Raw genomic sequence first — 17,313 nt, 5'->3', positions numbered from 1 at the left:
GGGACCCCCTGAACACCCCCAACCCAACACAGAAACCCTCCCAGGGCCTCCCAAACTCCTTCAGCCCCTCCCCCGGATGCCCCCAGACCACTCCCAGGCGCCCCCAACCCAACACAGAGACCCCCAGGGACCCCTAAACCACCCCCAGGGCCCCCCAGACTCCCTCAGGGACCCCTAAACCACCCCCAGGACCCCCCAAACTCCCTCAGAGACCCTTAAACCACCCCCAGGGCCCCCCAGACTCCCTCAGGGACCCCTAAACCACCCCCAGGGCTCCCCAGACTCCCTCAGAGACCCTTAAACCACCCCCAGGACCCTCCAAACTCCCTCAGGGACCCCTAAACCACCCCCAGGGACCCTCAAACTCCCTCAGGGACCCCCTGGACACCCCCAACCCAACACAGAGACCCTCCCAGGGACCCCCAAACTGCCTCAGAGACTCCCCCAGGGCCCCTGAAACTCCTCCAGAGACCCCCAAACTGCCTCAGGGACCCCCCCAAACCACCCCCAACCCAACACAGAACCCCCCAGGGGACCCCCAAACTCCCTCAAGGCCCCCCTGGATGCCCCCAGACCAGCCCCAGAGCCCCCAAACCAACACAGAGACCCCCCCAGGGACCCCTAAACCACCCCCAGGGACCCTCAAACTCCCTCAGGGCCCCCCTGGATGCCCCCAGACCACCCCCAACCCCTCACAGGCCCCCCCCCCCCCGTGCCCCCCGTCCCCCTGCCGTGGCCGCTCACGCAGTGGGGGCAGCTCCAGCGCCCCTCGGGCGCGCGGTCGAGCTCGGGGTCGAGGCAGACGAGGTGGTAGGCGCGGGGGCAGGTGTCGCACAGGATGATCTCCCCCCCCTGCTGGCACACCTCGCAGTAGTCCTGGTGGTCCGTCTCGTAGCCGTCCCCGTCCTCCTCCGGCCCCGGGCCTGCGGGGACAGCACCGCCCGCTGCCACCGCGCGCCCTCGGGGACGGGGGGGGGGACGTGGGGACAGCGGGGATTGGGGGGGGCGGGATGGGGGCAGGGGGATGGGGACATCGGGATGGGGACATCGGGATGGGGACATCAGGGATGGGGGTGTGGGGATGGGGATGGGGATGTGGGGACATCGGGATGGGGACACTGGGGACAGCGGGGGGACGGGGCAGTGGGAGCACTGGGGATGGGGAATGGGGTTGGGATGGGGGCGGGATGGGGATGGGGACAGGGGACAGGGATGGGGACAGGGATGGGGAGAGGATGGGGACAGGGACAGGATGGGGATGGGGACAAGGACAGGGTGGGGACAGGGTTGGGACTGGGATGGGGACAAGGACGGGGACAGGGAATGGGGACAGGGATGGGGAGAGGATGGGGACAGGAACAGGATCGGGACAGGGACAGGATGGAGATGGGGACGGGGACAGGGGTCAGTGGGGCCACCACGGGCACTGGGGGACACCTGGGGACAGGAGCATCCAGGGGTAAGGTCAGATTTTGGGACACAAGGGACAGGGGGACACCAGGACGCCTCCAGGGGGACACAGGGACACCAGGGAGAGATGGGGGGGACAAGGACAGAGGGACACGGGGACAGTGGGGACAAGGGGGATGGGGACATCAGGACACGAGGGGCAGTGGGGATGGGGGCAGGGGGACAGCAGGGGGCAGGGGCAGTGGGGATGGGGACAACGGGGACAGATGCTGGGGACACCTGGGGACAATCGGACGTCAGGACACGGGGACGATGGGGACACGGGGACACGGATGAGGGAGAGCCCCCGGCCGGCCAGATGGTGGAGAGGGGCACCCAGGGACAGCGACACCCCCGGGGGACCCCCAGCCCCAAACCCAGGAGAGGTGGGGAGGGGCGCCCCGTGCTCCGGGGTGACCCCTTGGCCTCGGGGGACAACCTGGGGACAACCTGGGGACAGCTGAGGGGGCTCTCACCGTGTGCGGGCACAGCGCCCGTCCCCGCGGGGCCGCGCTCCCTGTTGAGGACGGTGCAGGGGGCTGCAAGGAGAGACGGCGGCGGCGTCACCCGCGGCCCCGGTGTGGGGAGGGGACACGGGGAGGGGGGGAGGGCAAAAGGGGGGGACAAGGGGACGGGGCTGGGGGGGGGGGCGGTGGCGCTCGGGGACAAAGGCCACTCACCCTTCTTCTTCTTGCGGCCGGGGCGGCCCCGCTTGAGCTTCTTGATGCGGGCGGCGGGGTCGGAGCGCGCCGAGGCGCTGTGCACGCTCGAGCTCTCGGCGTCCGACTCCTCCTCCGCCTCCCCCGCGTCCTCGCTCTGCAACGGGACGGGGACAGGGGGACGCTGGGGACACTGGGGGACACTGGGGGGCACTGGGGGGCATGGGGGGACACGGGGCTGAGGCGGGTAGTGAGGGGAGATGGGGCTGGGGGACACCGCGGGGGGATGGCAGGGGGTGGGGGACACCTCTGGGTGACACCTGAGGGACTGGGTGCCACCACGTGGGGACACCAGAGGGTGAGGAGGGGACATGAGGACACCTCTGGGTGACACCAGAAGGTGAGGAGGAGACGTGGGGCTGGGTGCCACCACCTGGGGACACCAAGAGCATGAGGAGGGGCTCAGGGACACTTCTGGGTGCCACCCAAGAGCAAGGAGGGGACGTGGGGACACCTCTGGGTGACACCCAAGGGGTTAGGTGCCACCACGTGGGGACACCAGAAGGTGAGGAGGGGACATGAGGACACCTCCGGGTGACACCAGAAGGTGAGGAGGAGACGCGGGGACACCTTTGGGCGATACCAAGAGGTTGAGGAGGAGATGTGGGGTCACCTCTGGGTGACACCAGAAGGTGAGGAGGGGATGTGGGGATACCTCTGGGTGACACCAGAAGGTGAGGAGGGGCTGGGGGACACCTCTGGGTGCCACCCACGGGGCCGGGTGCCGCCACCTGGGGACAGCAGGGGACAGCAGGGCCACGCGGCGGCCGTACCGAGCTGCTCTTCTTGCGCTTGCCGCCGATGACGCCCAGCTTGATCTTGAGCGGCGCCATCTTCTTGCCCTTCAGCTTCCGCTTCAGCTCCGGCACCCGCGGGCTCTTGCTGCGCTTCTTGTGCCCGGGCCCTGCCGGGGGACGCGGCTGTCCCCGAGGGCTCGGGTCCCCAACGGGGGGGGGGGTGGTGGACCTGGAGCCTTGTCCCCAGCTGGGAGGGGACCTTGGGGTCTTGGAACATTGTCCCCAACGGGGAGGGGGACCCAGGGGTCCTGGCGCCTTGTCCCCAACGTGGAGGGTCCCCGGGGATCCCGGCACCTTGTCCCCAGCATGGAGGTGACCCAGGGGTCCCTTCACCTTGTCCCCAACACAGAGGGGACCCTGGGGATCCTGGCATCTTTGTCCCCAACTGGGAGCTGACCCAGGGGTCCCGGCACCTTGTCCCCAACATGTAGGGGACCAATGGGTCCCAGCACCTTGTCCCCAGCGCAGAGGGTCCCCAGGGGTCCTAGCACCTCGTCCCCAACACGAAGGGTCCCCGAGGGTCCTGACACCTTGTCCCCAACAGGGAGGTGACCCTGTGGTCCCTTCACCTTGTCCCCAGCATGGAGGGTCCCCAAGGGTCCCAGCACCTTGTCCCCAAAAGGGAGGGGACCCTGTGGTCCCTTCACCTTGTCCCCAAATGGGAGGTGACCCTGGGGTCCTGACACCTCGTCCCCAGTAGGGAGGGTCCCTGGGGGTCCCAGCACCTTGTCCCCAACACGGAGGGTCCCCAAGGGTCCTGGCGCCTTGTCCCCAAGAAGAAGGGAACCCAAGGGTCCCAGCACCTTGTCCCCAACACGAAGGGTCCCCGAGGGTCCCGACACCTTGTCCCCAGCGCCGAGGGTCCCCGGGGGTGCCGCTCACCTTTCCCCTCCTTGGTCTTGGCCTTGCGCAGGGGCGGCAGCGGCGCCTCGGGGGCCACGGCGGCGACGGCGGCCGACACCTGCTCGGCCACGGCGGCGGCGGCGGCGGCGGCGGCGGCGGCCACAGCGGCGGCGGAGCCCTTGAAGGGGTTGTTGGCGCTGAACTCCCTCCACTTGGCCCCCAGGATGGTCATCATCTTGGACATGGGGATTTTGGGGTTCTTCTTGGCAATCAGGGGCCTGCGAGCGAGCGGCAGCGGGGCTGGGAACCCCACCGGGGGCTGCCAGTGGAGAACCCCTCCCCCCCCCCCCAAAAGAGCACCCCGGGGTGCACCCGGATGGCCCCGCAGCGCCCCGCAGGGCTCGACGGCTCCCCAAGGGGACCGCGGCGGCACCCAAAGCATCCCAAATCGCCCCAAAACACCCCAAGGGGTCCTCAAGAAGCCCCACAGCACCCCGAGGTGCCCCAAAACACCCTGAGGTGCCTTCAACGGCCCCCAAAGCACCCCAAGGTGCCCCAGCAGCACCCCATGAAGCCTTCAACTGCCCCTACACCACCCCGAGGTGCCCCAAAACACCCCAGGTAACTTCAACTGCCCCCAAAGCACCCCAAAGGGCCCGTGGGAGCTCCCAAAGTACCCCAAGGTGCCCCAAAGCCCCTCAAGGTGCCTTCAACAGCCCCCAGAGCACCCCAAGGTGGCCCAACAGCACCCCAAGGTGCCTTCAATTGCCCCTAAAACACCCTAAAGTGCCCCCAGCACCTCAAGGTGCCCCAAAACACCCTGAGGTGCCTTCAATTGCCCCCAAAGCACCCCAAGGTGCCCCCCCAGCACCTCAAGGCATCCCAGCAGCACCCTAAGATGCCTTCAACAGCCCCCAAAGCACCCCAAGGTGGCCCAGCAGCACCCCAAGGTGCCTTCAATGACCCTCAAAGCACCCCAAGGTGGCCCGACAGCACCCCGAGGTGCCTTCAATTGCCCCCAAACCCCCCTGAGGTCCCCCTGCAGCACCCCGAGGTGCCCCAAAACCCCCCGAGGAGCCCTCCCCTGCGCCCCCCAGCACCCCGAGGCGCCCCCCCAGCACCCACCTCATGAACTGGCTGAAGGCCTTGTAGTTGGTGAGCGTGTGGTAGTCCTCCTCGGTGAAGATGTGGTCCACGTCCTCCAGCCCCCAGGCGCCCAGCAGCTGCGCCGACGACTTCTGCTCCACCGGCTGCGCCCGGCGGGGAAGGGACGGGGACGGGACGGGGACGGGGATGGGGACGGGGAAGGGGACAGGGACGGGGACAGGGGGTGGCACAAACAGAGCGAGAGCGAGAGAAGGGGAGCGAGTCAGAAACGGGCACGGGGACAAGGACAGGGGGTGGGGACAGGAAGGGCAGGGGCAGCGGGACCCCATGGGGTGTAATGAGGGTGGGGGACCCCGTGGGGTCTGAAAGGGGCAGCGGGACCCCAACGGGATCCACATGGGTGGGGGGACCCCATGGGGTCTGAAAGGGGCACCAGAAACCCCATGAGACCCACCATGGGTGCTGGGAACCCAACAGGATCCACCATGGGTGCAGGAACCCCGATGGGCCCCAAAATGGGCGCTGGGACCCCCATGGGCCCCAAAATGGTCATTGGGAACCCAACGGGATCCAAATGGGTGGGGGGAAACCCATGGGTCCCAAAACGGTCACCAAGACCCCAGTTGGATCCACCATGGGTGCAGGGACCCTGTGGGCCCCAAAATGGTCACCAGGACCCCCAAGGGCCCCGAAATGGGTACCAGGACCCCCATGGGCCCCAAAATGGGTGAGGGGAAACCCATGGGTCCCAAAAGGGTCCCCAGGACCCCAGTGGGTTCCCCAGTGGGTGGGGAGGACGCCATGGGCTCCAAAATGGTCTTTGGGACCCCAACAGGATCCAAATGGGTGCGGGGACCCCATGGGCCATGAAATGGTCACCGGGACCCCAATGGGATCCACCATGGGTGCAGGGACCCATGGACCCCAACATGGGCACCAGGACCCCTACAGGCCCTAAAATGGTCAGTGAGAGCCCAATGGGTTCCAAATGGGTGGGGGGAAACCCATGGGCCCCAAGATAGTCACCGGGACCCCAATGGGATCCAAACAGGTTGGGGGGGACCTGATGGGTCCCAAAATGGGCACCAGGACCCCCATGGGCCCCAAAACGGTCCGTGGGACCCCAACAGGATCCAAAGGGCTGGGGGAAACCCATGGCCCAACAGGACCCCAACGGGATCCACCATGGGTGCAGGGACCCCATGGACTCCGAAATGGTCAGCAGGACCCCAATGGAATCCAAACAGGTGGGGGAACCCGACGGGTCTCAAAATGGGCACCAGGACCCCCATGAGCCCCAAAACGGGCACCGGGACCCCAACGGGATCCAAACGGGTGGGGGGAAACCCATGGCCCAAGGGGACCCCAACGGGATCCACCATGGGTGCAGGGACCCCATAGGCTCCCAGAATGGTCAGCGGGACCCCAATGGGATCCAAAGGGGTTGGGGGGGACCCCATGGGTCCCAAAATGGGCACCAGGACCCCCAAGGGCCCCAAAATGGTCATGGGGACCCCAATGGGATCCAAATGGTTGGGGGGAAAGCCATGGCCCAACAGGATCCACAGTGGGTGCAGGGACCCCATGGGCCCCAAAACGGTCACCGGGACCCCAACGGGATCCAAAGGGGTTGGGGGGCACCCCAGGGCCCCCAGCGCGCCCCCCCCCCCGGCCATACCTTCACCTTCTGCCCCCCCTCCTCGTCCATCTTTTTCCGCCGCTTCGTCTTCTTCTCCTTCTTCTCGCGGTGCTTCCGCCGCTTCTTCTTGGCCACGCCGCCGTAGTCGCTGCCGCCGCTCTCTGACTTCTCCCGGTACTCGTCGCGCTCCGACTCGAACTCATCCTCGCTCACCTGCGCCCCGAGACCCCCCCCGAGAGCCGGTCACGCCCAGACCCCCCCCAAATCCCAGAACAACCCCCCAAATCCCAGGACCCCCCCCAAAAACGCCGGGACCCCCCCCAAAAGCCCGGGCCTCACCAATTTTTTCCGTTTCCGCGGCTTCCCGGGTTTGTTCTCCTTCTGCTTGCGGGGGCCCCGCTTCTTCTTCTTCACCCCCAGGGCCCCCTCGAGGCCCCGCAGCAGCTCCTCGTCTCCGTCTGCGGGGACACGGCTGCCTGAGGGGCGGGGACGGCACCCAAAGGTGCCCCTGCAGCACCCCGAGGGGCCCCCAGAGCACCCTATGGGGACCTGAAGCACCCCAAGGGCCCCCAAAGCATCCCGAGGGGCCCCAAAGCACCCTGAGGGGTTCCAAAGAACCCCAAGGGGTCCTTGGGAAGTCACACAGCACCCCAAGGGGCCTTAAAAAGCCACCATAGCACCCAAAGGTGCCCCGAAAGCACCCCAAGGTGCCTTGAATTGCCCCCAAAGCACCCTGAGGGGCCTTAAATTGCGCCACAGCACCCCAAGGTGCCCCAGAGCATCCCGAGGGGTCCTTGGGAAGTCCCAAAGCATCCCAAGGTGCCTTGAATTGCCCCCACGGTACCCCAAGGTGCCCCAGAGCACCCCAAGGTGCCATCAGTTGCACCCACAGCACCCTGAGGGGCCCAAAAGCACCCCGAGGTGCCCTCACCAGCCCCCAAAGCACCCCACAGGGCCCCACAGCACCCTAAGGTGCCTCCAGTTGCCCCCAGTGCACCCCAAAAAGCCCCACGGATGGGGATGCGCCAGCACCCACCATCAGGAATGAGCTTCGGTGCTTTTTTTTTCCCCACTTTGTCCCTTTTTTGGGTGAAAAATGGGCTGTACACCCATGCAGCATGGCTCGGCTGCGCCACTTTTCCTTTTTATGCCGGTTCTTAACCCAAAACCAACCACCTCACACGGCACCTTTGGGGCAGGGAAGCCGAGGGGAGTAAAAAGCACCAAACCCCAACTTTTTGGGGACAAAACTCGCAAAAATAAAACCAAGCGGCCGCAGCCGGGGTCTCCTCCGCTGCTGGCACGCAAAAAAAGGGTAAAAAAGCACCAGAAACATCATTTTGGGAGCATTTCCCCCATTTCTTGGAAACCTGGAAGGCTTTTTGGCTTTTTTACCCCAAAAAGAGGCCGAAACCCCGTGGGTTTCGCCCAGCAAACACTGGTCACCTGCCTCCATCCCAGCCCTGCGTAAATTGGGGCGAAAAAGCGGCTTTTGGAGAGCGGTGCGGCCATGTGCTTGCGGAAAGCCTGGAAAACGGCTTTCCGAGGGTTTTTCGCTTTTATTTACGGCACCGGAGGGCACCAAGTCCCAGACAACAACAAAAAACACCATTTATGGGGTATTCTGGGGCTTTGCTGGAGCCCGGCCGGTTTTGGGGTGAAAATTGCAGGATTTGGGGTTATCTGGAGTGATTTCTGGGGGGGGCGGTCAGGGGGAAATGCAACGGCCTCCCTATTTGGGGAGAGGGGATTTGGGGGATTTTTGCCCGAATCCAGCATCGTTAGCGGCCCCAAAAAGGGATGGAATGGGGGGGGATGTGGCCTCGGGGGGGAGCCGCACCCCGAAATCCTCCCGGAAACGCCCCAATGACGGGTTTCAGCCCCAAAAAACGGGCGCGAAACCAACCCCGCCGTTTCCAACCGCAGCCAGCCCCATTTCCCCCGGCTTTCACCCCAAAACGCAACGAACGCTTTGCACAACACCTCCCGCCGGCGACGGGTTTCCCAACCGCTCCGTCCCGCGGCGCATTTTCCCCTTTTTGTCCCCAAAACAGCGGCCGAGCTCAACCCCCCCCCCCCCCCGAGGCTCCGGGTACCCCAAAAGAGGCTGGGGGGGGGTCAACTGGGGACCCCTCCGGGTAAATCGGAGGCTGGAGGCTGGCGGAGGCCAGCGAGGACAGGCTGGGGGGGGTCAATTTGGGACCCCCCCCCCCGGGTAAATTGGAGGCCGGAGGCCGGCGAGGCCGTGCCGGGGGAGGTCAATTTGGGACCCCCCCGGGTAAATCAGTGCCCGGAGGAGGCCAGAGGCCAGCGAGGCCGAGCTGGGGGGGGTCAACTAGGGACCCCCCCTGGGTAAATCGGAGGCTGGAGAGGCTGGGCTGGGGGGTCAACTGGGGACCCCCCCGGGTAAATCAGCGCCTGGAGGAGGCCAGAGGCCAGCGAGGCCGGGCCGGGGGGGGTCAATTGGGGACCCCCCCTGGGTAAATCAGAGGCCGGAGGCCGGCGGAGGTCGGCGAGGCCGTGGGGGGGCCGCGGGGGGGTCCTGGCGCGGGCGCTGGCCGCAGCGCGGTGCCGCCGCCGGGGTCACGCTCCCGCCTAATCCCCTGGCACCGCGCGCGGCCAGAGCGCCGCCGGCGAGCCCGGGGGGGGGGCGGGGGGGTTGGGAACCAAAACAATGCCCCCCCCGCCTGGCGCGTGCCAAAAAGATAAACCAAAAACCACCCAAAAAACGTGTTTTTTTTTCTGCTTCTTTTCCCTTGCCACGCGGCTGGGGGATCCACGCCCCCGGCTTCCCCTTTTTTCTCCCCATTTCTCCCCATTTTCCACTGCCCCCCCCCCATTCGTATGTCACACCCCCCCCATCCATCTGCCCCCCCCGCCGTCACCTTTGGGTGCTGCCCCCGGGGCGCAGCCGCTCGCCAGGCCGGGGCCGCATCCTGCCATATTTTTATTTTTTATTCTATTTTCGGGGGGCGGGGGGGGATTTTTTGGTGTTTTTTTTTTTTTTAAATTTTTGTGCCCCCCCCCCACCCCCCTAAACATCGGTCGCGATAGGGGCGGGCATGCGCAGCCCGCCGGGCGCGTTGGCAGGCGATCAACGAGAATTTTCCACACACGTGACGCTTCCCCCCCCCCCCCCCGGCACCTTGAGACACAAAGCCCCCCCCCCCCAAGGAGGAAACGGGGCGAAAAAGGGCGATTTTAGCCAAAAAAAAAAAAAAAAGAAAACACGAGGTGAAAGAGCCCCAAAAAGGGCCGAAAACGGGGCTGGGGGAAAAGGGAAGGCGCTGCCCAAAAGAGGCAGGGGGGGGGGGGGGGGGGGGTGAACAAAGGAGGAGGCCGCCGGTTCTCCAAAACGGGAGAAAACCACCCAAAGCGAGGGGCGAACAATGGCCCGGAAGGGGAGATGAGCGAAGCGTGGTTTTCCCGTAGCGGAAAAGCTCTGTTTTTTTTGGGGGGGGGGGGGTTCACCCTTTTCCTCCCTCAGACCGACCCCCCCCCAACTTCGTGGGAGAGCCGACTCGCTTCTTTTTGCCCAAATTTTGATATTTTTTTTTGAAAACCGTCGCTTTTGCTTCTTTGGAGCCGTTTGTAAGCACTCACCCCCCCCCCACCCGAGCCGCTTTCGGTGCTCGGTCCACCCCCCCCCCCCCCCCCCAGGCATTGTTCTCGGCTGAAATGGGTTGGAAACAGCAAAAATGGGGGAAAAACAGGAAAAAAAAAACCAGCCTCTGGGACGTCCCCGCGAGGCTGCCGGGAAAGTTGTGAAAAGCGCCCGTTTCACCTCAAATCCGCGGAGCCTCAGGCGAGCGCCCGTCGGGGCCGGACAGGCGGACGCCGGCCTCCCGCCGCTCCGGGGAGAAACGTTAAAAAAGTGTGATTCTGCTGCTCTGGGGAGAGAAAGGTTACAAAAAATGACGGGTTACCGCCGCCCCGGGGCAGGAAAAGTTCAAAAAACGAAGAGAAACGCGTTTTACGGTCCCCTGGGGAGAGAAAAGTTAAAAAACGGGCGTTCGGGGGGCTGCTCCGGGGGCGCCCGGGCAGCTGCACGTGGGGCGTCCGCCGAGAAAGAATAACGACGGGGTTTGCCCAAAAAGCGGAGAAATGAGCCCAAAGGAGGCCGCGGAGGAGAAGCGGCGCCTTCCCAGGGAGGCCGAGAAAATTTGCCCGTTTCCGAGCGTTTTGGGCAACGGAGGGCTTCTGAAAACCAGGGTTACCCATTTCTGAGTGCTTCTGGAAAAAAAAAAAGAAGGGGCTTTTAAATCTTAACTCGCCCATTTCTGAGCGTTTCTGGAGGCGATGAGGTACCAAACCCCAAATTCACCCATTTCTGAAACGGGGGCGTTTGTTGTAAAATGAGGAAAAAGAGCCCCGAAGCGGCTCTTTTTAATCCAACCCGTTTGGGCCGCTTTGGGCTAAAAGATGCCTTCCCCCCCCCCCCCAAGCGTGAGGTAAAACCCGAGAAAAGCGAAGCCAAAACCAAAACGGGCGGAAGGAAAGCGAGCGATTTCCACACAAACGGCCCGATTTTAGGTCAGCGGCTCAGGGAAAACCGTCGGAAACGGCGCCGCCAGCCCCAAACTGACCCCGCGGCGGCAAATTCAGGCCCCGAGGGACCCGCAGGGCGTCCCCGCGGCGGAAACCGGGGCGTTTGCCACTCAAAATCGGCTTTTTCCGTGTTTTTGCCCGTTTTCGGATGCCCACGCGGGAGGGGACGGAGCTGCGAGGGGGCGCGGGGAGGGGGGGGGGGGTCGGTGGCCAGGGCCCCCCCCGGCCGAGGAGGCCGGGAAGTGGCGTGGAAGGAGCGAAACGAGACGAGGAGGTGGGCGAAAATGAGGTAAAATCGGGCGAAAATGAGTCAAAACGAGAAAAGAGATGAGGCAGAGCGACAGGGGGTGAGGTGAAGCGAGAGAAAATGAGGTAAAGGGAGAAAAACTGAGGTAAAAACGAGAGAAAACGGGGCAAAGCGACGGGCGCCCAACGGCGCAACCCGGCGCGACGCCGGCCCCACGGCCACGTCTGGGGGGGGGGTCGCGGCCCCCCCTCACTGCCCCCTCCCAAAGGGGCACGAGGAGGAGGAGGGGGGGGATGAAGGCCAAATGGGGGGGGCACATGGCTGGGGGCACGGTTTTGGAGGGGGGGGGACACGGAACAGAGTGCGGGGGATGCTGAGGAGGAGGAGGAGGAGGAGGGTGTGGGGGGATGAAGGCTGAGCCCCCCCTCACACAGAGCCCACCACGGGGGGGGGGGGGGGAGTTAAATTTGGGGGGGGCGTTATAAATCCCCCCCCCACACACACAGGGCGGGAGGGGGCGTTACGGCCCCTCAGGCTGAGGATGATGGGGGGGGTGTGAGGGGATGAAGGCCAAGCATCTGTGTGCCCCCCCCCCGGCACAGACATGAGGCGGTGACTTGAGGGGGGGGCTGCAAACCGCCCCCCCTCAGGCTTTAGGGCTGGAGGGGGGGGAATTTAAGTGGGGGGGGGTCAAACTGCCCCCCCCATGGTCCAGGGTGGGGGGGGGGGTAAAAATGGATGGGGAGGGGGCTGCAAAGCGACCCCCCCTCACGGTGCAGGATGGGGGGAGGTAAAAATGGATGGGAGGGGGCCTGTAAACTGCCCCCCCCTCATGCTTCAGGGCAAGGGGGGGAATGGATGGGGAGGGACCTGCAAAGTGCCCCCCCCTCACGATTCGGTGGGAGGGGGGGGTAAAAATGGATGGGAGGGGGCTGCAAAGTGCCCCCCTCACAATTTGGCGGGGGGGGGCTGCATAAAGCCCCCAGCCCTCACAGACAAGTTGGGGGGGGAACCTAAGTGGCTGGTGACCGCCCCCTTCAGGGATGGAGGGGGGGGAAATGGATGGGGAGGGGGCTTGAAAGCGCCCCCCCCCCCAATTTCCAGGGAGGGGGGACACTGAAGGGGGGACACTGAAAGGGGGGGACATTCAAAAGGGGGGGGGCATTGAAAAGGGGGGACACTGAAGGGGGGGACACTGAAGGGGGGGACACTGGGGGGGGGCGACACTGAGGGGGGGCATTGAAGGGGGGGGGTGACACCGAAGGGGGCGGCCTGGTGACCGCCCCCCTCCCGCTCCCGGAAAGGGGAGGGTGTGGGGGGGACCTTAACGGGGGGGGGGGGCTCTTAGTGACCGCCCCCCCCGCGGCGGGCAGCGCGGCCGTCGGGCGGCTTGTTTACAAACAGCGCGGCCCCCCCCACCCCCCCCCCCGTTACCCCCCCCCTCCGTCCCCGTCCCCTCACGGCCCCGTTGGCGGGAAGGCCTCGGCGGGAAGCGGCGAGGCGGGAACGGGGATGGGGACGGGGGGGGGGGCGGGGGGGGGCCGCTTACCTGGCGGCGCCGCAGTCGCCTCAGCGGCGGCGGGCGCGGGCGAGGCGGGCGCGGGGGGCGGCGGGGCGGCGGCGGCGGGCGGCAGGAAGATGTCGGCGGGGCCGCGGGCGGCGGCGGCGGCGGCGGCGTCGTCGTCGTCGTCGTCCTCGTCGTCGTCGTCCTCGTCGCCGTCCGCCTCGGACACCGCCATCTCCTCCTCCTCTTCCTCGTCCTCCCTCAGAGGGGAAGCCATGGTGGTGCTGGGGGGGCAGGGAGGGAGCGGGAGGCTGTGAGGAGGGAGGCGGGAGGCGGGAGGAGGAGGGGGGGGGGGGGGGGGACCCTCCGCGCGCTCCCCGCTCCCCCCGCCCCGCGCGGCGCTGAGGTGAAACCCGCGGAGCCCCCCCCCCCAAGAAAAAAACAAAAAAAAACAAAAAAAAACGTTAAAACTGAGGGAAAACTGCCCCAAAAGTGGCGCCCCCCCGCGCTTAACCCCCCTGCCTCTCCTCAGGCCTCGCCGTGAGGGAGGGGAGGGGGGAGGGAAAGCGGCGAAAAGGCGCAAAAAAAGGCTCGAAAAAGGTTAAAAAATCACAAAAATGACCGCCTCGGAGGGGGCCACCCGCGATAATAATTTTCCACGGGAGCGCGGAATGAAAATGGCCGCCCCGAAATTTATTTTTAAAACCGGCCCCCCCCCCCGACACACACCCCCCCCCCTCACGACCAGGAAAAAACGATGAAAAAAGAGCGAAAATTAAAAAAAAAAAAAAAAAAGAGCCCCCCCCTCAAAAAAAACGCCCCCCCTCCCTCCCCAGGGGGAAAAAACGCAACCCCCCCCAAAACTGCCTCGATTTTGGGGTTTTTGTTGGTTTTTTTTTGTCCCCCCCCACACGCACACTCCCCCACACACCTTCCTGAAGGCTTAAAAAAAAGGGAAATTTCAGAAAAAATATAAAAAAACAATAATAAAAAATTTAAAAAGCCTCGAGGAAAAAAAAAAAAAAAAAAAACGAGGCAAAAAAAAAATCCCCCCCCTGTTCTTTTTTCTCTTTTTTTTTCTTTTCGGGGATTCTTCCCCCCCCGCCCCCCCCGCGCTTTGGGCGAAGCGATTCGTAAGAAATCGCCTTTTTTTTTTTTTTTTTCTCTCTCTCTTTTTTGGGGCTCGTTCGCGTGGTTTTGGTGCCCCTCAGCCCCGCGGCTCCCCGGCTTTCGGCGCGCGATATTCGTGGATTCCCGGCGCTCCGGGGGGGGGGGGCAGGGGGGCCCCGAAAGAGGAAGATTTCTGCCGAAAACAAAGATGGCTGCGGGAAATTATTGCCTTTTTTTTTTTTTTTCCCCTCCTTTCTCCTATACTTCCCCCCCCCCCAATAAAAAATATTTCGGCCGGGGGGGGGCGCGGATTAATCAGTACTCATGCTCAGTGTGACATCAGCATAAATTGTTAAAGGTTAACTAGTTCCATACTAGTCGAGCCGCCTTTTTTTTGCCCGTTTTCCCCCGTTTCGGCTACCCAAAACGGGGAGGGGGGGCTGAAAACACTCCCCCCCGCCCAAAAAAAAAATAATAAAAAAAGAAAATAGTGCTTTTTTTTTTCACCCCTCCCTTCCCTACTTTTAAATACTTCGGCAGGGAGTGGTTTTATGGTGGTTTTTTTTGTGTTTTTTTTTTCTTACTTTCTTTAGGCTGCAGGGCAGAAGAACAAAAAAAAAAAAGAGGAAAAAAATGCACGGAAAGGGATAAAAAAAAAAAACTTACATAAAAAAATCCAAAAAAAAGGGAAAGAAACGGCCTCGAAAGAAATTTAAAAAATCTTTAAAAAAAAACGAAAACGGCCTCGAAAATTGTTTCCGCGACGCTCCCGACCCCGGGAAGACCCGTGTGGAAATTGGGGTGAAAAACGGCGACTTTGGTGTCGCAGCGGGGGACGAAAATCCGCCCCCGGGGCCCGAAACGCTCCCCTGCTCCGCAAACATCCTAAAAAGCAGCAAATCCACCCAAAGCGGGGCCGCGAGCGGGATCGGGGCCCGGCCTGAGCTGCCCGCGGCGTTGGCAGCACTTCGGTTCTCCCAGGATTCTTTTTTTTGGCCTTTTTGCCCCAAAACGCCGCCCCGGGAGCCAGCCGGGGTGGCAGGGTCAGGCCCCAGGTGGCACCGCCAGGAACGCCACCAAAAACGGTGAAAAACGGAGAAAAAGCCCCAAAACTGCAGAGTGCTGCGACCCTGTCCGCCAGGCGCTGCACCGCGGCCCGGCCCCGGCTTTCAATTTTCCTTTTTTCGCTGTTTTTTCCCCCAAAGAATTGACAAAGCACCGGGGCCGCGCAGGGCTGAGGAGCGTCTGGCCTTGCTTTTGCCTTTTTTCCTCCTTTTTTCCCCCAAATCTCGTTAGCGACGATCCAGTTCCCCGCTGCCCTGTGAGCGCTCAGGGCCCATCTCCCTCAGCCCTCCACCGAAATCCTCCGAAAACACCAAAATTGGCGAGTTTGGGGGCAGGCAACGGCCCCGCTGCCCTGCGGGGAGGGCGTAACGAAAAATCACAATTCCCAAACGCCCTAAAACGCCCCAAAAAGCCCCAAACGCCGGCCCCCCGCGCTGACCTCGCGGTGCGGAACACCCCGGGCAGCGCCGCTCCATTTTTGGGGCGTTTTGCTGCTTTTTGCCCCCCAAAAACGCCCAGCGGGGCTTCTTCGCCCCCCCCCCCACCCGTTTTGGGGAGTTTCGGCCCGTTTTGACTATTTTTCACGTTCCTGCCCCCGTTCCGTGGGACGGACGGAGCGGAAGCCGGCGGCCCCCCTCACTGCCCCCCCCCCCGTTTTAGGGCTGGATTTGGGGGGGGGGGGCTCCCCCAACCCCCGACTCGGCGGCAGACGTTTTTCACCAAAATCGCCTTTATTGGCCTCAAAACGCGCCCAGCTCCCGGGGCAATGCTTGGGGGGAGGCAGGGGGGATCCGGCGTCCCTGGGGGGCTGGAAAAAGAAGAAACGGGGACGCTTTTGGGGTGGGGGGGTCCGGGGGTCCAGGGGCTGGTTTTGGGGTGGGAGGGTCCTGGGGTGGGGTGGGGATCAAAAGGGGCAGTTTTAGGGTGGGGGCTGGGATTGGGGGGGGGTCCGAGCAGTGGTTTTGGGGTTGAATTTGGGGTTGGGGGGCTCCCAGGAGCAGTTTTGGGGGGGATTTTGGGGGGGTCCAAGCAGTGGTTTTGGGATGTGATTTGGGGTTGGGGGGGTCCCGTGGCAGTTTTGGGGTTGAGGGGTCCCCAGGGGCAGTTTTGGGGTGGGATTTGGGTGGGGGAGGAGGTCCTAATGGCAATTTTGGGGTTGGGGGGGGGGGTGTCCCAGCAGTTTTGGGGTGGGATTTGGGGTCGGGGGCTCCCCGGGGCACTTTTGGGGTGGGATTTGGGGCTCCCCGGGTTGGTTTTGGGGCTGGGGGGTCTCCCAGGGGCACTTTTGGGGTTGGGGGCTCCCAGGGGCACTTTTGGGGGCGAGATTTGGGGCTGGGAGCTCCCAGGGGCAGTTTTGGGGCAGGATTTGGGGCTTGGGGCTCCCCGGGGCGGTTTCGGGGTTGGGGGGCTCCCAGGGGCGCTTTTGGTGCTGGGGGGCTCCCAGGGGCGCTCTTGGGACGGGATTTGGGGATGGGGCTCCCCGGGGTGCTTTTGGGGCTGGGGGGCTCCCTGGGGCACTTTTGGGGTTAGATTTGGGGCTGGGGGCTCCCGGGGCGGTTTTGGGGTTGGGGGGCTCCCCGGGGCGCTTTTGGGGTGGGATTTGGGGCCGGGGTCTCCCCGGGGCGGTTTCGGGGTTGGGGGGCTCCCGGGGCGGTTTCGGGGTTGGGGGGCTCCCCGGGGTGGTTTTGGGGTGGGATTTGGGGCCGGGGTCTCCCCGGGGCGGTTTCGGGGTTGGGGGGCTCCCCGGGCGGTTTCGGGGTTGGGGGGGCTCCCGGGGCGGTTTCGGGGTGGGATTTGGGGCCGGGGTCTCCCCGGGGCGGTTTCGGGGTTGGGGGGCTCCCCGGGCGCTTTTGGGGTGGGATTTGGGTCCGGGGGCTCCCCGGGGGGGTTTGGGGTTGGGGGGCTCCCCGGGCGCTTTTGGGGTGGGATTTGGGTCCGGGGCTCCCCGGGGGGTTTTGGGGTTGGGGGGCTCCCGGGGCGGTTTTGGGGTGGGATTTGGGGCCGGGGTCTCCCCGGGGCGGTTTCGGGGTGCCGTACCAGCTCTAGAGCTCTTTCAAGTCGTCGCTGAAGAGGAGCAGCACGCTGGGGACGAAGGCTGCGGGGTCGAGGCCGAGGCCGAGCAGCTCGGGGGTGTCGTCGGGGACCCCGTTCTGCTCCAGCGTCAGGGGGCGCAGGGGGGCCCCCCCCGCAGCGCCAGGCGTAGCCCCCCCCCCCGTGCGCGTTCCAGGGCAGCGCCCGCTCCTGCGCCGCCTCCACCGCCTCCTCCCCGCACACCTGGGGGGGGC

The 17,313-nt window shown here is 64.5% G+C and overlaps 1 protein-coding gene across 2 annotated transcripts in view; it reads right to left on the bottom strand.

The window, feature by feature from the left end:
* CHD3 (chromodomain helicase DNA binding protein 3) overlaps positions 1-13,912 on the bottom strand; it is a 47,014-nt gene extending 33,102 nt beyond the window's left edge. The window contains exons 1-10 of one of the 2 annotated variants that reach the window (XM_066985099.1): positions 13,785-13,912; positions 12,899-13,137; positions 6,894-7,012; positions 6,594-6,767; positions 4,934-5,058; positions 3,848-4,086; positions 2,942-3,072; positions 2,130-2,265; positions 1,926-1,988; positions 745-923 (exon numbers count right to left, since the gene is read on the bottom strand). In XM_066985099.1, coding sequence (XP_066841200.1) covers positions 745-923; positions 1,926-1,988; positions 2,130-2,265; positions 2,942-3,072; positions 3,848-4,086; positions 4,934-5,058; positions 6,594-6,767; positions 6,894-7,012; positions 12,899-13,130 — 1,398 coding nt within the window. In that variant the 5' untranslated portion in view covers positions 13,131-13,137; positions 13,785-13,912. Of the gene's footprint in view, positions 1-744; positions 924-1,925; positions 1,989-2,129; positions 2,266-2,941; positions 3,073-3,847; positions 4,087-4,933; positions 5,059-6,593; positions 6,768-6,893; positions 7,013-12,898; positions 13,176-13,784 lie in introns of those variants that run through there. The other variant, XM_066985100.1, reaches the window with a different exon arrangement.
* Between the last annotated feature and the right edge of the window lie 3,401 nt (positions 13,913-17,313).

This window comes from Anser cygnoides, chromosome 31 (genome assembly GCF_040182565.1).
Source record: "Anser cygnoides isolate HZ-2024a breed goose chromosome 31, Taihu_goose_T2T_genome, whole genome shotgun sequence".
In the NCBI taxonomy this organism is placed as follows: domain Eukaryota; kingdom Metazoa; phylum Chordata; class Aves; order Anseriformes; family Anatidae; genus Anser; species Anser cygnoides.
Note: the sequence above shows the minus strand (reverse complement) of the source record. Positions and strands in the feature narration are given on the sequence as shown.